The sequence below is a fragment of the Prionailurus viverrinus genome, chromosome E2 (assembly GCF_022837055.1).
Source record: "Prionailurus viverrinus isolate Anna chromosome E2, UM_Priviv_1.0, whole genome shotgun sequence".
Taxonomy (NCBI): domain Eukaryota; kingdom Metazoa; phylum Chordata; class Mammalia; order Carnivora; family Felidae; genus Prionailurus; species Prionailurus viverrinus.
This window is the reverse complement of record NC_062575.1, coordinates 57,532,783-57,558,894: the sequence shown is the minus strand read 5'-3', so window position 1 is coordinate 57,558,894 and position 26,112 is coordinate 57,532,783. Positions and strand designations below refer to the sequence as shown.

Here is a 26,112-nt window from a genome sequence, read left to right as displayed (position 1 = left end):
ACCTACAGACATCACAATGACTCTAAACCCATATCTTTCTATAATAACACTGAATGCAAATGGACTAAATGTGCCAACCAAAAGACATAGGGTATCAGAATGGATAAAAAAAAAAAAGACCCATCTATTTGCTGTCTACAAGAGACTCATTTTAGACCTGAAGACACCTTCAGATTGAAAGTGAGGGGATGGAGAACTATTTATCATGCCACTGGAAGTCAAAAGAAAGCTGGAGTAGCCATACTTATATCAGACAAACTAGACTTTAAATTAAAGGCTGTAACAAGAGATGAAGAAAGGCATTATATAATAATTACAGGGTCTATCCATCAGGAAGAGCTAACAGGCATAAATGTCTGTGTGCCGAATACGGGAGCCCCCAAATATATAAAACAATTACTCACAAACATAAGCAACCTTATTGATAAGAATGTGGTAATTGCAGGGGACTTTAATACTCCACTTACAACAATGGATAGATCATCTAGACACAGGATCAATAAAGAAACAAGGGCCCTGAATGATACATTGGATCAGATGGACTTGACAGATATATTTAGAACTCTGCATCTCAAAGCAACAGAATATACTTTCTTCTCGAGTGCACATGGAACATTCTCCAAGATAGATCACATACTGGGTCACAAAACAGCCCTTCATAAGTATACAAGAAATGAGATCATACCATGCATACTTTCAGACCACAATGCTATGAAGCTTGAAATCAACCACAGGAAAAAGTCTGGAAAACCTCCAAAAGCATGGAGGTTAAAGAACACCCTACTAAAGAATGAATGGGTCAACCAGGCAATTAGAGAAGAAATTTTAAAATATATGGAAACAAACGAAAATGAAAATAGAACAATCCAAATGCTTTGGGATGCAGTGAAGGCAGTCCTGAGAGGAAATACATTGCAATCCAGGCCTATCTCAAGAAACAAGAAAAATCCCAAATACAAAATCTAACAGCACACCTAAAGGAACTAGAAGCAGAACAGCAAAGACACCCCAAACCCAGCAGAAGAAGAGAAATAATAAAGATCAGAGCAGATATAAACAATATAGAATCTAAAAAAAACAGTAGAGCAGATCAATGAAACCAAGAGTTGGTGTTTTGAAAAAATAAACAAAATTGATAAATCTCTAACCAGGCTTCTCAAAAACAAAAAACAAAGGACCTAAATGGATAAAATCACCAATGAAAATGGAATTATTACAACTAATCCCTCAGAAATACAAGCAATTATCAGGGAATACTATGAAAAATTATATGCAACAAACTGGACAACCTGGAAGAAATGGACAAATTCCTAAACACCCACACACTTCCAGAACTCAATCAGGAGGAAACAGAAAGCTTAAACAGACCCATAACCAGCGAAGAAATTGAATCAGTCATCAAATATCTCCCAACAAATAAGAATCCAGGACCAGATGCCTTCCCAGGGGAGTTCTACCAGACGTTTAAAGCAGAGATAGTACCTATCCTTCTCAAGCTATTCCAAAATTAGAAAGGGAAGCAAAACTTCCAGACTCATTCTATGAAGCCAGTATTACTTTCCTAAACCAGACAGAGACCCAGTAAAAAAAGACAACTATAGGCCAATATCCCTGATGAATACGGATGCAAAAACTCTCAATAAGATACTAGCAAATCGAATTCAACAGCATATAAAAAGAATTATTCACCATGATCAAGTGGGATTCATTCCTGGGCAGCAGGGCTGGTTCAACATTCGCAAATCAATCAATGTGATACATCACATTAATAAAAGAATAGATAAGAACCATATGATCCTGTCAATCGATGCAGAAAAAGCATTTGACAAAATTCAGCAACTTTCTTAATAAAAACCCTTGAGAAAGTCGGGATAGAAGGAACATACTTAAAGATCATAAAAGCCATTTATGAAAAGCCCACAGCTAACATCATCCTCAATGGGGAAAAACTGAGAGCTTTTTCCCTGAGATCAGGAACACGACCGGGATGTCCACTCTCACTGTTGTTATTTAACATAGGGTTGGAAGTGCTAGCATCAGCAATAAGACAACAAAAGGAAATCAAAGGCATCAAAATTGGCAAAGATGAAGTTAAGCTTTCACTTTTTGCAGATGACATGATATTATACATAGAAAATCCGATAGACTCCACCAGAAGTCTGCTAGAACTGATACATGAATTCAGCAAAGTCGCATGATCCAAAATCATTGTACAGAAATCAGTTGCATTCTTATACACCAATAATGAAGCAACAGAGAGACAAATAAAGAAACTGATCCCATTCACAATTGCACCAAGAAGCATAAAATCCCTAGGAATAAATCTAACCAAAGATGTAAAAGATCTGTATGCTGAAAACTATAGAAAGCTTATGAAGGAAATTAAAGAAGATATAAAGAAATGGAAAAACATTCCATGCTCATGAGTTGGAAGAATAAATATTGTTAAAATGTCAATACTACCCAAAGCTATCTACACATTCAATGCAATCCCAATCAAAATTGCACCAACATTCTTCTCGAAGCTAGAACAAGCCATCCTAAAATTCATATGGAACCACAAAAGGCCCCGAATAGCCAAAGTAATTTTGAAGAAGACCAAAGCAGGAGGCATCCCAATCCCAGACTTTAGCCTCTACTACAAAGCTGTCATCATCAAGACAGCATGGTATTGGCACAAAAACAGACACAAAGATCAATGGAATAGAATAGAAACCCCAGAACTAGACCCACAAAAGTAGGGCCAACTAATCTTTGACAAAGCAGGAAAGAACATCCAATGGAAAAAAGACAGTCTCTTTAACAAATGGTGCTGGGAGAACTGGACAGCAACATGCAGAAGGTTGAAACTAGACCACTTTCTCACACCATTCACAAAAATAAACTCAAAATGGATAAAGGACCTGAATGTGAGACAGGAAACCATCAAAACCCTAGAGGAGAAAGCAGGAAAAGACCTCTCTGACCTCAGCTGTAGCAATTTCTTACTTGACACATCCCCAAAGGCAAAGGAATTAAAAGCAAAAGTGAACTATTGGGACCTCATGAAGATAAAAAGCTTCTGCACAGCAAAGGAAACAACCAACAAAGTAAAAGGCAACCAACGGAATGGGAAAAGATATTTGCAAATGACATATCGGACAAAGGGCTAGTATCCAAAATCTATAAAGAGCTCACCAAACTCCACACCCAAAAAACAAATAACCCAGTGAAGAAATGGGCAGAAAACATGAATAGACACTTCTCTAAAGAAGACATCCGGATGGCCAACAGGCACATGAAAAGATGCTGAACGTCGTTCCTCATCAGGGAAATACAAATCAAAACCACACTCAGATATCACCTCACGCCAGTCAGAATGGCCAAAATGAACAAATCAGGAGACTATAGATGCTGGCGAGGATGTGGAGAAATGGGAACCCTCTTGCACTGTTGGTGGGAATGCAAATTGGTGCAGCCGCTCTGGAAAACAGTGTGGAGGTTCCTCAAAAAATTAAAAATAGACCTACCCTATGACCCAGTAATAGCACTGCTAGGAATTTACCCAAGGGATACAGGAGTACTGATGCATAGGGGCACTTGTACCCTAATGTTTATAGCGGCAGTCTCAACAATAGCCAAAGTGTGGAAAGAGCCTAAATGTCCATCAACTGATGAATGGATAAAGAAATTGTGGTTTATATACACAATGGAGTACTACATGGCAATGAGAAAGAATAAAATATGGCCCTTTGTAGCAACATGGATGGAACTGGAGAGTGTGATGCTAAGTGAAATAAGCCACACAGAGAAAGACAGATACCATATGTTTTCACTCTTATGTGGATCCTGAGAAACTTAACAGAAACCCATGGGGCAGGGGAAGAAAAAAAAAAAAAGAGATTAGAGTGGGAGAGAGCCAAAACATAAGAAACTCTTAAAAACTGAGAACAAACTGAGGGTTGATGGGGGGTGGAAGGGAGGGGAGTGTGGGTGATGGGTATTGAAGAGGGCATCTTTTATGATGAACACTGGATGTTGTATGAAAACCAATTTGACAATAAATTTCATATATTGAAAAAAATTATAATTGATCCATTTAATCTTTTGAGGCATAACAGCCTATACATTATGTTTAACTTTGTATTATTCCTTATCATCAGTATTTTGATGTATGTCTAAATAGACTGATGTAGTACTTTCTCCTGTGAATTCTGTGACATTTATTGACATTGGATGCTCAATTAAATATTTCTCTAAATATTTATAACTTTCAAGTTACCTTCTTTTATGCACTGTCTGGTGTTGGCTAAAGTGTTCGTTTACTATGAAGGCCTTTCCTCATTCATTAGGTCTGTAGGATTTTTTTTTCAACGTTTTTTATTTATTTTTGGAACAGAGAGAGACAGAGCATGAACGAGGGAGGGGCAGAGAGAGAGGGAGACACAGAATCGGAAACAGGCTCCAGGCTCTGAGCCATCAGCCCAGAGCCCGACACAGGGTTCGAACCCACGGACCGCGAGATCGTGACCTGGCTGAAGTCGGACGCTTAACCAACTGCGCCACCCAGGCGCCCCAGGTCTGTAGGATTTAATCTCATGTGTACTTTGGGATATTGATTAAGGATCCAAATCCACTTAAAAGCATGGCAACTTTCTCTACATGTTAGTTTCTCTCCTGAAAGATAGCTATGATCTTGAGCAAGTTGAGTTCCAGCTTTGGTTGGACACATTCTTTTCCTCTGTAATGTTTCTCCTCAGTATAAAGTCTGAGATATTGAGAAGGGTTCAGTAGTCACAAAAGTTTTACCACATTCTTCACATTTAAAGTTTTTCTCCAGTATGAATTCTGTGATACAGAATGAAGCTTCACCTCTTATTTTTAAGCTTACCAAATTCTTATATTTGCAAAATCCTCCCCAGTATACCTTCTCTGGTCAGGAGTCAGGGTTTGGCATTGGTTAAACACCTGGCCACATGCTTTAGTATTCAATGGTTATATTCCAGTGTAAATTTTCCAATGTAAAGTAAGGGGTGAGCAGTCCACAATTCCTTAAATTTGGAAGATGTACTCCAGTATAAATTCTGTGATAATGACTAAAGTTTGAAGAGTGATTAAAGACCTTATTACATTCTTCACATTATTAAGGTTTCTGTCAAGTATGAATTCTGTGATGTTGAGTAAGTTGTAAGGTTCGGGTAAAGACCTGGTCATATTCTTTACATTTGTAAAGTTTCAATCAGTATGAATTCTGTGATGTTTAATAAGGTGTGACTGTTGACTAAAGGCCTTGCTACATTCTTTACATTGGTGAGATTTCTCTTCAGTATGGATTCTGTGATGTCGAGTAAGCTGTGGATAGTTCTTAAAGGCCTTGCCACATTCTTTACATTGGTAAGGTTTCTCTCCAGTATGAATTCTGTGATGTTGGTTAAAGTGTGAGAGCTGTTTAAAGGCCTTGCCATATTCTTTACATTGGTAAGGTTTCTCTCCAGTATGGATTCTGTGATATCTAGTAAGGACTGAGGGCTGGTTAAAGGCCTTGCCACATTCTTTACATCGGTAAGGTTTCTTTCCAGTATGGATTCTGTGATGTTGGTTAAAGTGTGAGAGCTGTTTAAAGGCCTTGCCATATTCTTTACATTGGTAAGGTTTCTCTCCAGTATGGATTCTGTGATATCTAGTAAGGACTGAGGGCTGGTTAAAGGCCTTGCCACATTCTTTACATTGGTAAGGTTTCTCTCCAGTATGAATTCTGTGATGTTGGTTAAAGTGTGAGAGCTGTTTAAAGGCCTTGCCATATTCTTTACATTGGTAAGGTTTCTCTCCAGTATGGATTCTGTGATGTCTAGTAAGGACTGAGGGCTGGTTAAAGGCCTTGCCACATTCTTTACATTTGTAAGGCTTCTCTCCAGTATGCATTCTGGGATGTTGAATAAGGGATGATTGCTGGCTAAAAGCCTTGCCACATTCTTGACATTTGTAAGGTTTCTCTCCAGTATGGGTTCTGTGATGTCCAGTAAGATCTGAGGTGCAGGTAAACGCCGTGCAACACTCTTTAAATTGGTAAGGTTTTTCTCCAGTATGAATTCTGTGATGTTGATTAAGGTAGGAGTGCCACTTAAAGGCCTTGCCACATTCTTTACATTGGTAAGGTTTCTCTCCGGTATGGATTCTGGAATGTCGATTAAAGCCTGAGGGCCAAAAAAAGGTCTTGCCACATTCTCTACATTGGTAAGGTCTCCCTCTAGTATGAATTCTGTGATGTTGAATAAGGCTTGAGGGCCAGTTAAAGGATTTGCCACATTGTTGACATTCCAAAGATTTCTCTCCAGCATGAATTCTGTGGTGTTTAGTAAGAGGTGAGTCTTGGGTAAAGGCCATCCCACCTTTTTTAAGTTTGTAATGTTTCTCTCCAGTATGGATTTTCCTGTGTCCATTTAGCGATGACCCATACTTAAAAGTTTTACCACATTCTTCACATTTGTAAGGTCTCTTTCCAGTATGCACTAGGTGATTTTGAATTAGTGTTGAGTGCCAGTTGAAGGCTTTGCCACATTCCTTACAAACGTAACCTTTCTGTCCAGCATGGATTGTCTTATTGATATTAAGTGTTGATGACTGACTAAACATGTTACCAGGTTCATTGCATGTGTACGGGTTTTTTCCCACATGACTCCTCAGATGATCACCAACATTGGAGGACTGGTTAAGAATTTTCCCACACTCAGTATATTCAGAAGGATTCTCTCCCAAATATATTCTCTTCTGTCTAATAAGGTTTGAGCTTTGTTAAAGACTTCCCTACATTTAGTACAGTCACAATGGTTCCCTGGCAAAGGAGTCCGTAGATATTTATTAACATTTGAATCCTGGTTCAATATTTTCTCAGATTCACTGCAATGAGCAATTCTGTTCTCATTGAAAATGCTGTGGTTTTGTTGTAAGGTCGACTGCTCAGGGAAGGACCCCTCAAATGGATACCACTTATCATTTTTTTCTTCCTTTTTCAATCTCTGACTTTCATAAATATTTGACTGAAAGGTTAATGCAATCCTATTGTCAAAATGGTGCAAAGAAGTATGTTCAGCATGGACTAGGTCACTTTCCGGATTCTCCAAATTTTTGTCCTGCAAATATGTCTGTTTGACCACTTGATTTGAGCCTTTGACTATAGAAGCAAACTGCCTTGCAGAAGTAAGTCTTAGAGAGGGTGATCTTCCAAAATGTTTTATATCCTTCACCGTTTGGGGCAATGAGACTCATATAATGGGCAGTTGTCTGTGTTTGCATTATGTGCTCCATGAGATCTTTGTTGCCTTTGTCTCTCCCCAACACTGTTCCACTCTATCATTAAGCGTCCATTGTCATGGGCACAATGTTTACATCTATCCACTAACCCTCTTTGGAAAGAAGTTTCTCTGCACATTTTTGGAAGGGGGCTCTGGGTATCATTTGAAGATACAGCTCTTTCTGCTGTCAGATAAATACAATTAATATTTCTTATACACAAAACTGAAATCAGAGAATTTTCACTTCAAGAAAAATCAATCATTAGTCTTTCTACAACACTCAGATTGTATTTGAATTTAATCCCAAATATGTTTTTATAAACTTACTGTTGGCATATTTTACAACATTGATGGTGTTTATTTATAAATGAAAAGTTGTGGCATGCCTGGGTGGCTCAGAGTGTTGCACATCTGACTCTTGGTTTCAGCTGAGGTCATCGTCTCACCGTTTATGAGTTCCAGCCCCACATCCCGCTCTGCAATGACAGTGTGGAGCCTGCTTGGAATTCTCTTGTCTATCTTTTCCCTTCCTCCACTCTCTCTCTCTCTCTCTCTGTTTCTCAAAATACATGGAAAAAAAACTTAAGAAAATAAGTTTCTGCTTGCTTGATTCTAAAGAAATGATTACACCCTTAAATTCTGTGTAATAATGTCTTTTAAGTGCTTAATTCATAAGGGTTTTCATTAGAACTTTCCATGGTTGATATTAATTAATATACTTTACAGTTTTACTATCCATGAAGACATGCCAATAATTCAAAATGTTTGCTTTTTTCATGGGTACACAATCAGAGTTTAGTATTATAGCTACAGGGGCATCTAGGTGGCTCAGTAGGTCATGTCCAACTACAGCTTAGGCCATGGTTTCATGGTCCATGAGTGGGAGTCCCCTGTTGGGCTCTGTGCTGAGAGCTCACAGCCTGGAGCCTGCTTCAGATTCAGTGTCTCCCTCTCTTTCTGCCCCTCCCATGTCTGCACTCTGTCTGTCTGTCTCTCTCTCTCTCTCTCTCTCAAAAATAAATAAATAAACATTAAAATTTTAAAGAAAGGAAACAATTTATAATCATAGTGACAAAGGGGATCCTGGGTGGTGGCTTAACTGGTTAAGAGTCCAACTATTGATTTCGGTTCAGGTCATGATCTCACATTTTAGGAGTCAAATCCTGCACTGGGCTCTACAGTGACAGGGGAGAGCATGCTTTGGATTCTCTCTCTCTCTCTCTCTCTCTCTCTCTCTCTGTTTCTCTGTTCCTCCCCTCCTTGTGCTCTCTCTTCAAATAAAAAATAATATTATAGATTTCCTTTAAATAATTCACCTTTAAAAAAAATTTTAAAAAATAATAATAATGGGGGGTGGGAGGGAGGAGAGGGTGGGTGATGGGTATTGAGGAGGGCACCTTTTGGGATGAGCACTGAGTGTTGTATGGAAACCAATTTGTCAATAAATTTTATAAAAAAATAATAATAATAATAATAAAATAAATAAATAATTCACCTTTTTTTATGTAGACGTTTTTGACTTATATTTTGTCTTATTCTGGTTTTGCAATTCCATAATAATGTGCTTCCTTTTGTATGGGACTTTCCACATCTTTATTTTTCAACCTCAGCTTTAGGTGTGGTTTTGTTTTTTACCTGTGTATTTTGTTATGGGGTGACAATTTTCAACTGATTACATTTTCAGAAAATATCAGTGTAACTCAAATATGAATCAGCTTTATGCCCTCTGCCAACAAAATTATCTAAGTATTTGCATGTAGAAATATTACACATGCTTACTTTGTGAATCATCCTGTGTATTTCTTTCCTGGGTTAGTGGTCAGTGAATGTTGTTTCATGTCTACGTGAGTTGTCATAATAATAGAATTAATTTCATTATCTATTTTTTGGTGTACATATTTATTGTGTACATATTTTCATTGTGGTTTCCTTAGGGATTACTCAAAATATCTTAAAGGTATAACAAACCATTATATGTGCTGCTGGCAGAGAGCTTGACACAGGGCTTGAACTCACAAACTGTGAGACCATGACGTAAGCCAAAGTCAAGGGCCAAACATGTAACCAACTGAGCCACCCTGATGCACCTATGTAGCTATAATATTAAACTGTGACTGTGTACTCATAAAAGAAAAGGAACATTTTGAATTATTGGCATGTCTTCATGGACAGTAAAATTGTAATGTATATTCACTAAAATCAAAAGCTCTAATGAAAATTCTTATGAATGAAGCAGTTAAAAGGCATGAAAAAGTGTATTATGTTAATAGATATCTCCATTTACACAGAATTTAAGGGTATAACCCATCCATAGAATCAAGCATACAAAAACCTTTCCCTTCTTTTAAGTTTTATTAAGTATATTGAGAGAGAGAGAGAGAGAGAGAGAGAGAGGGGGAGGGAGAGACAGAGAGTAGGAGGGACAGGGAGAGAGGGAGAAAATCCCAAGCAGGCTCCATGCTGTCAGGGCAGAGCTGGATACAGGGCTAGAACTCACAAACTATGAAGTGGTCATGAACTGAACTGAAATCAAGAGTCAGATGCTCAACCCTCTGAGCTACACAGGTGTCCCAAAAACTTTCTTTTCTAAATAAACAAACACCATCAGCATTGTAAATAGGCCAACAAGCACTTTATTTAAAAAACAAACAAAAAACAACCTTTTTATATTGAATTCAGATACATTCTGAGGAAAGTAGAAAAGACTGATTCATGTTTCCTGAAGCAAAATTACATTTATAATCAAAACTTTTTTTCTAAATATAAGAAATTCACTAATCATCTACCTCATTTCTTATGAAGCACACATCCATGTCATATCAGAACTTTTAATCTAGGAGTACCTAGGTGGCTCAGTCAGTTAAGCATGAGACTTCGGCTTAGGTCATGATCTCACAATTTGTGGGTTCATGCCCCATGTCAGGCTCTGTGTGGACAGCTCAGAGCCTAGAGCCTGCTTCAGATTCTGTGTCTCCCTCTCTCTCTGCCATCCCCTACTCACTCTGTCTTTCAAAAATAAACATTAAAGGGACGCCTGGGTGGCTAAGTCGGTTAAGCAGCCAACTTCAGCTCAGGTCATGATCTCGCAGTCCGAGAGTTCGAGTCCCGCGTAGGGCTGTGCTCACCGCTCAGAGCCTGGAGCCTGTTTCGATTCTGTGTCTTCCTCTCTCTCTATGACCCTCCCCTATTCATGCTCTGTCTCTCTCTGTCTCAAAAATATATAAACGTTAAAAAAAAATTTTTTTAAATAAACATTAAAAAAAATTAAAAAAATTTTTGATCCAATAAATCATAAAGTAATCTCAAATATAACTACTCAGAAAGTGAAAACATATATGGCAAAGTCACAGGAACTTCATATTATACAAGACAAAATTATAAAATGATTCAATTATTAAGAAATAATGTAACAATTGAGATTTATTATAGGTTGTGAGTTTTAAATTCTAAATGTCCTATCTCCCCTATGGCATTAATTCATGTAGGATTTCTAGGAAAATAATAGGTGCTTAAAATTATTTCACCATTAAGGAATGGAACACATAGAATAGAAATCTCTTATTTTAGTTAATACCAAACAACTGAACTTTTTTTGTTTGTTTGTTTGTTTTTGAGAGAGAGATAAAGACGAAGTAGGGGAGGAACAGAGAGAGAGAGGGAGACCGAATTCCAAGCTTGCTCTGTGCTGTCATCACAGAGGCCTATGCTGGCCCCAAACTCACTGTCTGTGAGATCATGACTTCAGCTGAAGTCAGATGCTTAACCAATTGATCCAACCATGCGCCCTCAAAACTGAACTTTTGAAGTAAAATAAAGGGTTAGATTTTCTCATTTTAGGGAGGTGCTTTATTATCTGATGAAATGAGTGGGTGTCAATTCAGTACGATTAAGATTAAAGCATCCATAATATCGGGAAACAGATAACATGTGATATCTGTCCCCATTGTTTCCGGGATTTCTGCACCAACCCCCAATATGTCCATCAGTACCCCGACACACTTCTCACACAAGGCAAATACTCAGAAATGTATTAACATAGACTTCCTCAGAAATACAGAGATTTCCCCCACCCTCAAAGCAATGGACAACCAATCAATCAGATTACGGAGGCCTTCACTGTGGACGTGAAGGACCTACAGTGGAACTGAAGGACAATCCTTAGAGAATGTAAGAGCATGATGTGTTGGAAAGCAGAAGTCCACTGTGAGAGGAAGAGACATAAAACCGGCCTTTTAAAACTAATTTCAATTCAAGGAGGGCTCCTCAATCCACGTTTTAAGGTCAGTCTTCATCCTTCACATTTGGACCTCACCTTTGTCATCTGCTTCATTCATTCCCACCTACCTGGGTGTGTAGCTACTGTCTCCTTTCTCTTCCATTCCCAGAACTCCTTCTTAAGTTCCAAAAAGAGGACCAGGTCCGGCTTTGTCACAAGACCTGGATGCTAGAAAAAAGGAATAGGAGTATTGCTGGAAATTCTACCTTTCAATCCAGTATTGGACTCAGTAGAGAGGACATTGTGCAATTCTGGAAAATGCCCAATAGCCCTTTTAGAACACCCAGGATGGTTTCCAAGGTTCACATCTTGATCTCTACTTCCCAGTATTACACTACCATAATGAGTTGAGATTGGTATTGAAGATGGAAATACCATTTTATGGCACTCAATGTTTAGAATTGTCATTAATCTAAAAAATGATGATGTTAGTCTAAGGAAGGGAAAACTAACTTTGAAAGAAACATGAAGATATTTCTTTACATCTACAAACTCATAATTATTTCCCTTATGTAGGGATTTGAATCCCAGTCATGCAAAGAGGAAGATTCCAAGAGACAGTCTTCAAAGGAAGGAACAAAACCTGAGTGTGGTTTGGGAAATCTGGAGGGTGGTATCCTCACCCAAGAAGAGGAGGTGTCCATAGGTCTCTAACATCACATCCCTGTACAGTTCTCGCTGACTCTGGTTCAGGCATCCCTACTCCTCCAGAGAGAATACTACAGCCACATCCCTGAAGGTCAGCAGTCCCTGCAATAAACACTACAGTTACCAAGTGGACACATGAAGAGTTCAAGTGGTCCCTAAGATGGAAGAGGGAGTTCATGTCACAAGCCGCAACCCACGATCTGACATTCCACTGCTTACCTGCATTTGCTCACTGACCATATCCCTCAGTTTACTTAACCTCTTCTTTCCACCTTACCTTTTACTTCAGGGAAAATACCCCATGGGCATACTGTCCTGTGGTGGAAACAGAAAGTATCCAACAAAGGTAATGACTGCCCTGAGGAAGAGCTTCCATTGTCTCAATTTGACCTTAACCCCAGGCTCACATCTATGCAGATGAACATTAGAGTAAGCATGAAATGAGAACAGTTACCTATATCTCATTGTATATATTTTTAAGTTTATTCCCTGAGAGAGAGAGAGCACAAGTATGGGTGGGGCAGAGAGAAGAAATCCCACCAGGCTCCATGCTCAGTATGGAGCTTGACTTGGGGCTTGATCTTAAGACTATGAGATCATGACTTGAGCCTAAATCAAAAGTCAGAAGCTCAAGGGACTGGGACACCCAGGAGCTCCCTTTTACCTCATTATAATGCTAAAATCTCCACCCAAGGAGGAGTATAAACCTCATTTACTATGTAGCATACAGTGAATGTATAGAACTGTTTTCTTAAGGCTCATGTGCAACCTTATCCCCAGTCTCCTCTGATAAATATCCACCCTAACCCTAAATAAAAGGAAAGCATTCCAGGGTGCATGGGTGGCTCTGTTGCTGAAGCATCCGACTATTGGTTTCAGCTCAGGTCATGATCTCACAGTTTCTGAGTTCAAACCCTGCATCAGACTCTGCGTTGACAGCACGGAGCCTGCTTGGAATTCTCTCTCTCTCCCTCTCTCTCTACCCCTCCTCCACTCAGTCTGTCTCTGAAAATAAATAAATTTAAACAAAATTTTTTTTTAATTTTTTTTTAACGTTTATTTATTTTTTTTGAGACAGAGAGAGACAGAGCATGAACAGGGGAGGGGCAGAGAGAGAGGGAGACACAGAATCTGAAACAGGCTCCAGGCTCTGAGCCGTCAGCACAGAGCCCGACACGGGGCTCGAACTCATGGACCATGAGATCATGACCTGAGCCGAAGTCAGACAACTAACCGACCAAGCCACCCAGGCGCCCCAACAAAATTTTTTTTAAAAAAAGGAAATTATTCTCCTTTCCTCTGTGTCTCTGCTTTGGAAATTATTTCCTGTGATCTCCTTATTTCCTGTAAATCAATTTTCCTTTGTCTGACATCCCCACTTGGTATAGTTTTTTTGTGATTCACCAAGGACTGTATTCCTGTTTGTTCAGTTATATTAGGAGAACTGGTTCCTGCTTAGATGAGTTTCTTGCTTTCTGCAGTAAGACCATTTGTAACACAGTATTATGCTCTAATATATTCTTTAACTTTGAGTATGAACTGTTATAAATATTGTGTTTATTCAAGAGAATTTGTAAAACGAAGGCATCAACATAGGCATACACATTTTGGAATCCTATATTTCCATCATACAGTACATGTGGTGTCTATTTCTTAATGGGAAGTTTTGGTGAGTTACAAATGTACTTAGCATCTTCTAATGTGAATTATAATTTCACAACAGTGCATTTGAGATCTTGTTAAAATGAGGGAACTGTTCAGGAGTTCTAGCATGGGGTAGGTGTCTGCATTTCTAACAAGGCATTAGTCTATGGGCCAAGGTATACATATTCCAATAATGAAGTAGAACTCAAATTCAAGAACTCTTGGAGGACTTGGAATTGAGTGGGTTTTACAGCAATTACAAGTTCTACTAGAATAGCAAGAAAGGTGACAAGGCTTTTCAAGCATTTCCTGGTTAGTAGAGAGCATTAAACAATTTCTCATAAATTCATGGAAAATAAATAATAATAATCTAAGACAAGAAACACATTATTCTTCTATTTTTGGTAAATATTTGTTAAGCACCCAGTACATGGTATGGATCAGATTTTAATCTAGGTTAACTGACCTAGAGTTGATCTAAAATGACACACAGGGCAATATACACAAGGACCCTAAATCAATGTTCATAACAGGTGTTAAACACTGAGAAAACTGATGGAAAGAAGATATGCACACAAAATTCATCTATATTTATACATTCCATGCACACATCCATACATTTTGAAAGTAGTTATAACATTAAACATGGTAGAATAGAATATTATCAGGGTGACTGAAAAAGTTTTCAAGAGCAGTACCTGGATGGCTTAGTACCTTAGGTTTACAACTCTTGATTTCAGTTCATGTCATGATCTCAGGGTTCCTGAGTTCAAGCCTCACCTCAGGCTCTGTGCTGACAGTGTGGCTTGCCTGGAATTCTGTCTCTCCCTCTCTTTCTCTGCCCCTCCTTGTCTCTCTCAAAACTTAAAAAAAAAAAAAAATCCAAACGAACAAAAAACATTTCGATGACCTGAAACTTCTCAATCTAGTCGTAGGTGATAATGCTTAAGTCTTTTACTCACACTATCAACACAAACACATAGAATGATATAACAGTTTTTATTTCTGAGTCTACTATGACGGATACAAACAGAAACATGTTCACCTTCACCATAGAAGGCTGACCTAGAGCCTGCATAGTTTGGATGAGCATCAAATACAGACTGGTTCCTGCATTCAATTTTTCTTTTTCCATGTTTATTTATATTGTGAGAGAGAGCATGGGCAAACATGGTGTAAAAAGGGGAGAGGCAGAGAGAGGGAGAGACTGTAAGCCTGCTCCTGGCTGTGACCGAGCCACGCAGGTGCCTCTGGAAGCTGGATTTTTTTTTTTTTTTCCCAACGTTTATTTATTTTTGGGACAGAGAGAGACAAAGCATGAACGGGGGAGGGGCAGAGAGAGAGGGAGACACAGAATCGGAAACAAGCTCCAGGCTCTGAGCCATCAGCCCAGAGCCCGACGCGGGGCTCGAACTCCCGGACCGCGAGATCGTGACCTGGCTGAAGTTGGACGCTTAACCGACTGCGCCACCCAGGCGCCCCAAGGATGCTGGATTTTTTAAAGGGTCACATGAGTGCTAGTGTGTCTCATCAATTGTTAATATTGAACTGAATGATAAGCATCAGAGAAATCGTGCAGAGGTAGTTTTACAAGTAGAAATTTAAAGAAAGTTTTGTGATTGAACACTGTGCACTTACCCTCCCCCATGAACATACAAGCTTCACGCAGCCAAAGTACATTTTTTTCTGCCCATGGGTCCTGCCCCTGTCCTATTTCAGTAAATCCCGTCTTGTACCATACAGTACCTCAAAAGTAGTATCTTGACCATAGTACTCAATGATCTCGTAATATAATAGTCCTTGGAAACCTTGTTTTATATTTTGTTTTAGATTTTTAATTTATTTATTCTTTACTGAAAGAGAGAGAGGGCACAAGTAAGGGAGGGTGAAAAGAGAGAGGGGGAGAGAGAAAGAGAGTTGTGGGACTCAAACTCATGAACTGTGAGTTGAATCAGATACTTAATCAAGTGAGCCACCCAGGCATCTCGAAAGGCTTTTTTCAATTTAATGTCTGTTTATTTTGAGACAGAAAGAGTGCAGGTGCAGGGGAGTGACAGACACAGAGAATCCCAGGAGGGCTCCCGCTGTCAGCATGTGTCCTAACATGGGGCTCTATCTCATGAACCTCGAGATCATGATCTGCACCGAAATCAAGATGGAGACTTCATCGACTGAGCCACCCAGGCGCCCCTCATTGAAAGCTTTTGTTTCAATCATCACTTGTGCTCTATGGTATTTCAGGATTTTAAGTCACTCAAACATATTATGTCATTCTTCTCTTTCTGAAAACACAAACAAGTAAATAGAAGAGTATGTCTGTGTCATGACTATGCAGTGAAATAAAAACCTACAGGATGAAGGTCTGATTGATTTAGAACCTCTACTCCCATAAGTCATTACATTTACTACACAAGTTGAGGGACTTCATTGCTCAGTGGAAACTGATGTGAGGTGGGCCAGGAGTAAATAAATGCTCAAGAAACTATTCTTGAGACCTTTTTGGTGAACGAGGCTGATCTTATTAAAGCACAGGGACGGGACATGTGGGAAGAATGAGCTGCAGTGTGATTGTGAGGAGACATTCATTATATACTTTAAGTTGGGGGGGGGGTTGGAATAAAGATTCTGAAGGGATTTCATAGGTTAAAGAGGACTCACAGGATCCTGGAATTTGGCTATTGTCAAGCTAAGCTTGCTTTTCCCCTCTAGAAAAGCATTAACATTAAAGCAGTTGTAAATTCCTTGAGGAATATCTTCCTCTTCCAGTCTTAAGTATTTCTCAGTGGGTTCTAAGTTGTAAGACAATTTAATTTTACCTACATTTCTTTTGCCTTTGTTTTCCTCATCAGAAACTGCAAGGTAGGGGTGCCTGGGTCCTTAGTCAGTTAAGCGTTTGACTCTTCAGCTCAGGTCAAGGACTCATGGTTTTGTGAGTTTGAGCCCTGAGTGATGCTCTGCACAGACCCTGTGGAGCCTGCTTGGGATTCATGGTTTCTCTGCAACTCCAATCCTCCTGCTCTCTCTGGGTGTCTCAAAATATATAAACTTAAAAAAAAAAAAAAAAAAAAAAACCAAGGAAAGAGAAACTAAAAGAAAGTTTCCATTTTAATTTTTTTTCAACATTTTTTATTGTATTTTGGGGACAGAGAGAGACAGAGCATGAACGGGGGAGGGGCACAGAGAGAGGGAGACACAGAATCCGAAACAGGCTCCAGGCTCCGAGCCATCAGCCCAGAGCCTGACGCGGGGCTCGAACTCACGGACCGCGAGATCGTGACCTGGCTGAAGTCGGATGCTTAACCGACTGCGCCACCCAGGAGCCCCAGAAAGTTTCCATTTTAAATGTGATGGTGTCTTGGGGCACCTGGGGGCTCACTCGGTTGAGCCTCTGACTTCAGCTCAGGTCATGATCTCACAACTCTGTGAGTTCGAGCCCCACATTTGGCTCTGTGCTGATGGCTCGGGGCCTGGAGCCTGCTTCAGGTTCTGTGTCTTCCTCTCTCTCTGCCCCTCCCCCACTCCCATTCTGTCTCTGTCTCTCTCAAAAATATATAAACATTAAAAAAAAATTAAATATGATGGTGTCTGGAAGTCGCTCAGGGAATCTGCCTAAAATCATTAAAACTGATAAGAAGGAATCATATGAACGTTATAGGGAGGAAATCTGTCACAGAGCACAAAGTCAAGTAAAAGAAGGTAATAATGGCTGGAAGGAAACAAATTGTTATCAGTGCCTAAGGCACACCTCAGGACACAGGATCACCATGTGTTCTTGTGACCCCAAACAGTAAATCAGAATATAAACAATTTTGAAGGGGGGCCTGGGTGGCGCAGTCGGTTGAGCGTCCGACTTCGGCCAGGTCACGATCTCACGGTCCGTGAGTTTGAGCCCCGCGTCGGGCTCTGGGCTGATGGCTCAGAGCCTGGAGCCTGTTTCAGATTCTGTGTCTCCCTCTCTCTCTGCCCCTCCCCCGTTCATGCTCTGTCTCTCTCTGTCCCAAAAATAAATAAACGTTGAAAAAAAATTTTTTTTAAATAAAAAAAAATAAATAAAATAAACAATTTTGAAGATACAATGGATTTATACAGCCTTCAGTCACATATAGTCTCCATGTCCCGTAATATCTAGACTATTTTACAGTATGTTTTCCACATCCTAATGACCAGGAACATTCCAGATTATTCTGTGCCTCATATCTATCTGATGTATTTTGCATTTTCATAATCGTACTCTACCCGGAGCAGAGAAACCATCCAGATCAGACCTAAATGGGAACAGTTTTCCTTGAGGGCTGTCCCAGGACCAGACCCCATCAGCAACAGGAAACCTGGACTCAACACTCTCCTCTCTGGATCTGTCACAAAGGGAATATTTTCATTACTTGCAGGAATTTAATTCAAAGTGACAACTGTTGATGTCCCACTGGAAACCAGGTTGGAGAGAAGGGAGCAAAGTCTCTGGGATATAGGGGAGGAGTGTTCTAAAGACATAACCTAGAATATCATTTTTTTTAATTTTTTTAACTTTTATTTATTTTTGGGACAGAGAGAGACAGAGCATGAACGGGGGAGGGGCAGAGAGAGAGGGAGACACAGAATCTGAAACAGGCTCCAGGCTCTGAGCTGTCAGCACAGAGCCCGACGCGGGGCTCGAACTCCCGGACCGCGAGATCGTGACCTGGCTGAAGTCTGACGCTTAACCGACTGAGCCACCCAGGCGCCCCTAGAATATCATTTCTGAGAAGCTTAAAACGTAGGTGAAAACTTAAAGTAAAACCATCAGAACAAACAAACAAACAAACAAAAAAATCATTGCCTTTTTTTTTTTTTTAATTTCTCTTAAAGAGAGAGGATCAATGTAAATGGAAGACAGGGACACAGGGACAGAGAGGAAATCTTAAGTAGCCTCGAAACTCAGAAGGAACCCCGACTCAGGGCTGGATCACAGGTCCCTGGGATCATGACCTGAGCTCAAATCAAGAGTCTGATGCTCAAATGGCTGAGACACCCAGGTTCCCTGCAATTTCTACACGCCCGGAAATTCAGGAGAAAAAGATCACAGGTCCTCCGGCCTGGGGCGCAAGGCTTACCTGAGAACTGGCCATTTTTTCTTTCACCTCCTCTTCAAGATTTCTTTCTCAGAAGATCTTTGTGGAGAAAACACAGCACAAGTAGGAGAAAATGTCGGTAAAGACACCAACACTGCCTCTTCACTTCCTGTAACCTGATCGCCTGCAGGCGAGGCTTTGAAATGCAAAAAAGGCCCAAGTTCCTAGTCCTTTGTGTCAGGAGCTATTCAGAAACTGTCAGCTCCCACTTGGAGACCAATCACTGAGTTTCCCTTCTCTGCTTTCAGGGGCCCTCCCCTCCCACAGGAGCCCACAAATTCTGCTTGAGCATAGAAAAATGTTCCTACGCAGACCTGACACTCCCCAACTCCTGTACAGGAGACCCTGTTACCTCCCCTTGAGGAAAAGCCTGCACTCAACTCTCATAAATTATTGGGGAAGCCTTCCTTCTCAACCCTGGGCCTCACTTAGAATTATAATAGGAGGGGCACCTGTGTGGCTCAGTAGGTCCAGGGTCGACCTCAGCTCAGGTCACGATCTCGCGGTCTGTGCATTCGAGCCCCATGTCGGCCGCTGTGCTGACAGCTCAGCGCCTGAAGCCTGCCTCAGATCCTTGCCTCCCTCTCTCTCTGCCCCAACCCACTCGCATTCTGTCTCTGTCTCTCTCAAAAATAAGTAAACATTAAAAAAAAAAAGAATTATAATAGGAAAAGATAGAATTCAGAAGGCAGAAAGGGAAAGATTAGGACCTGAGGTCCCTGGGGTGGGGAAAAACACTTTTTTTCCAAAACACTGGAACAATGCTGGGAGTGTCTGACCACAGCAAACCCCCTCAGGTGTAAGGTTCCCCCTAAAGATGTAACACATATCACCGACTTCCCTTCAGGTTCCCCTCAGGAATTTGACAGAAGACCCAACTTAGTGGTAGACCATAAAACGTATGACCCACAAGGAACTGTGGGGCCTCACCATCCCGAGTACAGTGGGAATGAGACAATCAGGAATGGAAAACCCAACACCTAGAGTTAGCAAGCCAATACGAGTAGGTGGTGAAAAGGAAATAGGGGAAAGGGAAGGTGGGAGAGACCCAATCCTCACAAAACAAAGATCCTTGCCTATTGTCTCAGGTTTTCATCCTCAGACGCCCCTCTCTGTACAGCGAGCTTTCCTACCACTCTCTCTCTCTTAGACACTAATCACCTCTGCCTGTGGCGCATTTGTGCCCACCTCTTCATTCTTTGAAGCGGGGAGACCAGGAATCCCTGGTGTTGAGGTCAAAAATCCTGCACCTGAATCCCCTGGAGCACTTCCCTGAAACTACACTGTGTTTCCACCCACCCAGTTGAGGGAATGTGAGGGCGGAGGGCAGCAGCAATGATCCTTCTTGAAACTCCACAGGTGATCCTACTGGGAAGCATTTGGGGAGGAGATCAGCAAAGCACAGTCACCCAGGCTAGGGATGTTGTCCACATTAAAACCCATGCCTTCTCCACTGACCAGAGCGTGTGGAGATTTACACATTCTCCCTCTTTCTGCTACACAGAGGGAGACACCCTTCCAAATGGAACTTACCCTGATACATGCAAATGTCTGTTACAAAGGAAACCTGTCCTGGGTTTCAGAGCTTTTTCTTGGTCTGTTTCAAATAATCCTTCTGGCAAAGGGACATAATTAGACTTGATGAGCTGTTGTCCTTCAGGAGGAAAGTTTATTTCCCTAAGTCACTGCCAGGTAGTTTTCCAAATGCAATATATATATTTTAATGTTTATTTATTTCTGAGAGAGAGGCACAGAACATGAGCAGGGGAGGCACAGAGAGAGAGGGAGACATGGAATCTGAAGCAGGTTCCAGGCTCTGAGCTGTCAGCACCCAGCCCAACACATGGATCCAACCCTCCAAACCATGAAACCATGACCTGAGCCGAAGTCAGACACTTAACTGGGCCACCAAGGCGCCCCAGAAATTCATATTTATTGAGAGGTATCATGATTCATGCACTGATAATGAATACACAACAATCTAATTGCTTTATGGTAGCCTAGTACAATCAATACAATGGCTTCAAGGTAGACCAGCCTGTACACGAATGAGTGGCTTCTCATAAAATTGTTACAAATCTGACCTTTCTGTCCAGTGTAGGTTGTCTTATCCACTTTCAGTCTTGATGATTGACTAAGCATGTTCCCAGGTTCATGACATGTGTATGGGTTTTTTTTCCCACATGAATCCTCTGATGATCACCATCATTGGAGGATAGGTTAGGAATTTTCCCACATTCACTATATTTGTAAGGATTCTCTCCTAAATATATACTCTGCTGTATACTAAGGTTGGAGCTTTGATAAAATACTTCCCTACATTTATTACAGTCATAATGGTTCTCTGGAAGATGAGTCTTCAGATGTTTATTAACGTTTGAACGCTGCTTAAATATTTTCTCAGACTGACTGCATTGAGGAATCCTGTTTTCATTGAAAGTGTTGTGGTTTTGTTTTAAGGTTGACTGCTCAGTGAAGACCTCTCAACGGGATACCACCTACCACTTTTTTTTCATTTTTAAATCTCTGATTTTCAGAAATATTTGATTGAAAGGTGAATGCAGGGGCGCCTGGGTGGCGCAGTCGGTTAAGCGTCCGACTTCAGCCAGGTCACGATCTCGCGGTCCCTGAGTTGGAGCCCCGCGTCGGGCTCTGTGCTGACAGCTCAGAGCCTGGAGCCTGTTTCCGATTCTGTGTCTCCCTCTCTCTCTGACCCTCCCCCGTTCATGCTCTGTCTCTCTCTGTCCCAAAAATAAATAAACGTTGAAAAAAAATTTTTGAAAGGTGAATGCAATCCTATTGTGAAAAGGGTACAAATAAGTATTTTCAGCATAGACTAGGTCACCTTCCAGGTTTTCCAAATATTTGTTCTGCAAATATGTATGTTTGACCATTTGATTTGAGCCTTTGCTTATAGAAACACACCGCTTTGCAGTAGTGTAGTTAGAAAGGGGGGTTCTAAAGTGTTTATATCCTTCACCATTTTGTGCAGTGAGAGGCTTATTATGGGTAATTGTCTCCCTTTGGATATGTCCTTCATGATAGCTTTGATGCCCTTCACCGTCCCCAACACTGTTCCAGTCTCTCATTAAGCATACTTTCTCACGGTCACTATGTTTATGTCTACCTACTGACAGTCTTTGGAAACAAGTATCTATGCACATCTTTGGGAGAAGGCTCTGGGTGCCATTTGAAGATACAGCTGAAAGATAATGAATAAAAGTAAAATCAATCCACTACTGTCAGACGAATACAGCTAAAATTTCTGATACACAAAACTAAAATCAGGGGCGCCTGGGTGGCGCAGTCGGTTAAGCGTCGGACTTCAGCCAGGTCATGATCTCGCGGTCCCTGAGTTCGAGACCCGCGTCGGGCTCTGGGCTGATGGCTCAGAGCCTGGAGCCTGTTTCAGATTCTGAGTCTCCCTCTCTCTCTGCCCCTCCCCTGTTCATGCTCTGTCTCTCTCTGTCCCAAAAATAAATAAACGTTGAAAAAAAAATTAAAAAAAAAAACCTAAAATCAGAGATCTTCAACTTAAGGACAAATGAATCATTAGTTTTTATACTTCACTCAGAGTGTATCTGAATTTCATCTCTCAGTTTTTGTTTTAGTTTTTTTGATATATAGTCATTGTTGGCACATTTTACAACTTTGATGGTATTTGTTTATTATGAAATGCTTAGGGGATTGAGCATCAGACTCTTGATTTCAGCTCAGGTCGCCATCTCATGATTTGTGAGTTGAAGCCCCATGCCTGGCTCTGCAGTGACAGAGTGGAGGCTGCTTGGGATTCCCTCCCTTTCTCTCTGCCCCTCTGCCGCTTTCTATCTCTCTCTCTCTTTCTCTCTCTCTCTCTCTCTCTCAAAATACACTTTTAATACAAACTTAAAAATACTGAAATGAAAACTTTTTGTTTGCTGGATTCTAAAGGATGGGTGATACCCTTAAATTATGTGGAATAGGACGGAACTATTAACATAATTCATTTAAGGTCTTTTAAGTGCTTAATTCATAAAAGTTTTCATGAGAGCTTTCCATGGGAGATTTTAATGAATATTCTTTACACCTTCATTGTCCATGAACACATGCCAATAATTCAAAATGTTCCTTTCTTCATGGGTTCACAGTCACACTTTAAAATTATACATACACAGCGTCACGTGGGTGTCTCAATTGCTTCACCATCCAACTCCTGATTTCAACTCAGGTCATGATCTCATGGTTGGGATTCTCTCTCTCTCCTTCTCTCCCTGATCCTCCCCCCCCCCCCCCTTGTGCTCTGTCTCTTTCAAAATCAGTAAACTTTAAAATAAAATTATAGTAGGTGTCCTCTAAATAATTCATCTTTCTTATGTAGAATTTTTTGGGTTATATTTTCTCTTATTCTGGTTTGCAATTCCATAATAATATGCTTCCTTTTGTATAGAAATTTCCACAGCATTATTTAGGTGTGGTTTTGTTTTTACCTGTATGTTTTGTTATAGAGTGACAATTTTCAACTCGTTACATTTTTGGACAATGTGAGTGTAACTCAAATATGAATTGGTTTTGTTCCCTTTGCCATTAAAAGTATCTATGTGTTTGTCTGTAGAAATATTACCCATGCGTCCTTTGTGACTCACCTTGGGTATTTCTTCCCTTGGTTAGTGGTCAGTGAATGTTGTATTATGTCTACGGGAATTGTTAGAATAATAGAATCCATTACATCATCTATTTATTGGTGAATGTATTATCAGTAGGTATTTTCATTGTGGTTCCCTTAGAGATTACTTAAAACATCTTAAAGGTATAACAACTATTATATGTGTCACTAGCCCCATGTCAGTCTGAGCGATTGTAGTTGGATGACATTCCACTGAAGCTGATCCACAGCTGGCAGAAAACTGTCCTGCTTGAGCTCCATGATGTGTTCTAGTCTGAGGATTGTGCAAAGTACTGATTAGTTGAGGAGCAGTTCACCAGTCATAGGCAGTGAGTATTTCTGCCTCATACAGTCCACCTAGTTTTAAGGCTAGATGCCCCTCTTTATGCACAGCTCACGTAGCATTTTTTCCTCCATCTGGTGGGGAGCAGAAAGAGGATGTCTGTCCATTATAGAGACTGACACCATGAAGTTAGGAACCAGGCTGTGCTCACATTTAACACTGGAACAAGTGATGATAACGATGCATTTTGGGGTAGCTGTTGTTTTGTGTTCTGCTATACCATGAAAAGGCCAATGTGTACTTTGTAGAAAGGAAGATGTATATTTTCTAGTATGCATACAGTGAGTATATAGATGCCCATGTCGGATAAAATGGCTCATATACCCTATGGTGCACTCTGGCTTCTCCGTTTCTTCCCTGTGGTATTGTCCACCTGCAGCCATGTGTTCACAGTTGCTCTCTCATGGCCACAGATGTGTGCCCCGCCATCAGCTATCAGACTGTGTTCCATGCAGCAAGGAGGGAGTATAAATCAGATGGGACTTCGGGAATTTATTTTGCAACCACTCCTGTTTCATTCAGGGAAGGCCATCCTTTTCAAGGCCCCTCTCTCTTCATCTCATGGACCTGAACGTTGGCAAACCACAACTCTAACTAAGAACGTATCTGTAACACAGGTGGATACGTGAGATGGTTGGGAATGGCCAGTGTAACCTGAAGTGCTTCAAGGCATCTGACACTAAGGACATCATGCCTTACACTGGAATCAGAGGTCATGAAAAATCCCCTGAAATTTAGAGTATGCCTACCCAGATTCACAAGAATTTATCATGTATGCAAATGGAGTGCTAATTCTCTATACCTGATTAATTAATGTGTGGCCATATGTGTTTCATATCTTACTTGATGAAATATTTGAATAAATTCCAATTCATGTAAATTTGTATTATTTGATGAAAGAATCTGAGGACTAGTGTATTTTTGGGTGATTCCAGCATGCTCAATGAGGAACATGAGACATGGAAGATGTGAAAACTGAACCAGACTATGTTAGAGTCAGACTTATTTATGAATAAAGCAAATGTGTATGTTGTGTGTGTGTGTATCACACCACTAACATCACCACAAACACAGGTTTCTAAGAGTGACTTTAAATTTTTTTTAACGTTTATTCATTTTTTGATAGAGACAGAGCATGAGTGGGGGAGGGGCAGAGAGAGAGAGGGAGACACAGAGTCCAAAGGAGGCTCCTGGCTCTGAACTGACAGCACAGAGCCCGATGTGTGGCTCAAACGCACGGACTGTCAGATCATGACTGAACCAAAGTCGGATGCCCAACCGATGGAGGCACCCAGGCACCCCTAACAGTGACCTTTAATGTGTATAACTCAGGGATGACCTTTGATTTAGTTACTGCAGAGACTGTCAAATTTATTTTGAATCAGATTTACCTGAAGCACTTATAAAATAGATTTCTAGGTCTCTTCCCATGTTACCATTTCAATACTTCTAGGCTGTAACTCCCCAATTTTCCTTTCTCACACGTTCTCAGGTGATGCCTAAGGGCCATGTTTTGGAACCTACTTGGAGAATAAACATCTGGGGGAATATTTATGGTTGTCCTCTTCAATAAAAATATTATCCCATGGTGGTGCCTGAATGGTTCAGTTGGCTAAGCATTCGACTTCGGCTCAGGTCATGATCTCATGGTTTGTGAGTATAAGCTCCTCATCAGGCTGTGCACTGAGCATGGAGCCTGCTTCAGATCCTCTATCTCCTAGTCTTTCCACCCCTCTCCAGCTTCTACTTGCTCTTTCTCTCTCAAAAATACATTCAAAAAAAAAAAAAGATCACTGTTAACATCTAAAAAAAGATCATCACTGTTAACATCAGTGAAAAGCAATCAGATTTGTCCACGTGCATAAAATCATAAGGGTTAAAATCTTTACAATAAAGCATTAATAACAGTGAACCATACATTTTAAGGGCTATAGAATGACTTCAGACTTTGGTGAATAGTGTAGTTTGGATTTCATTTTTCATGGAGTACATAGCCCACAACTTATGTTTCCCTGCTGTTTTCACTGTTTTTGAATATAAATATTGAACCAAGGAAAATGACAGCTGTGTATTGAGAGTGGAAATGATCTTCCCTGGTCCAGATTTTCACTGGAAACCTGCAGGATTTCTTTTTTTTTTTTTTTTAATGTTTATTTTTGAGACAGAGACAGAGCATGAAT

At 40.5% G+C, this 26,112-nt stretch overlaps 1 protein-coding gene and 1 pseudogene across 1 annotated transcript; both read right to left on the bottom strand.

The window, feature by feature from the left end:
• Positions 1-5,214: 5,214 nt before the first annotated feature.
• LOC125152615 (zinc finger protein 678-like) lies at positions 5,215-6,612 on the bottom strand. The gene is made up of 2 exons (XM_047834677.1): positions 6,258-6,612; positions 5,215-6,173 (listed from the first exon to the last, which is right to left on the bottom strand). Exons 1-2 carry the CDS (start codon positions 6,610-6,612, stop codon positions 5,215-5,217), a joined length of 1,314 nt encoding a protein of 437 aa, XP_047690633.1.
• A 4,989-nt stretch (positions 6,613-11,601) lies between these two features.
• LOC125153241 (KRAB domain-containing protein 5-like) overlaps positions 11,602-26,112 on the bottom strand; it is a 68,962-nt pseudogene continuing 54,451 nt past the window's right edge.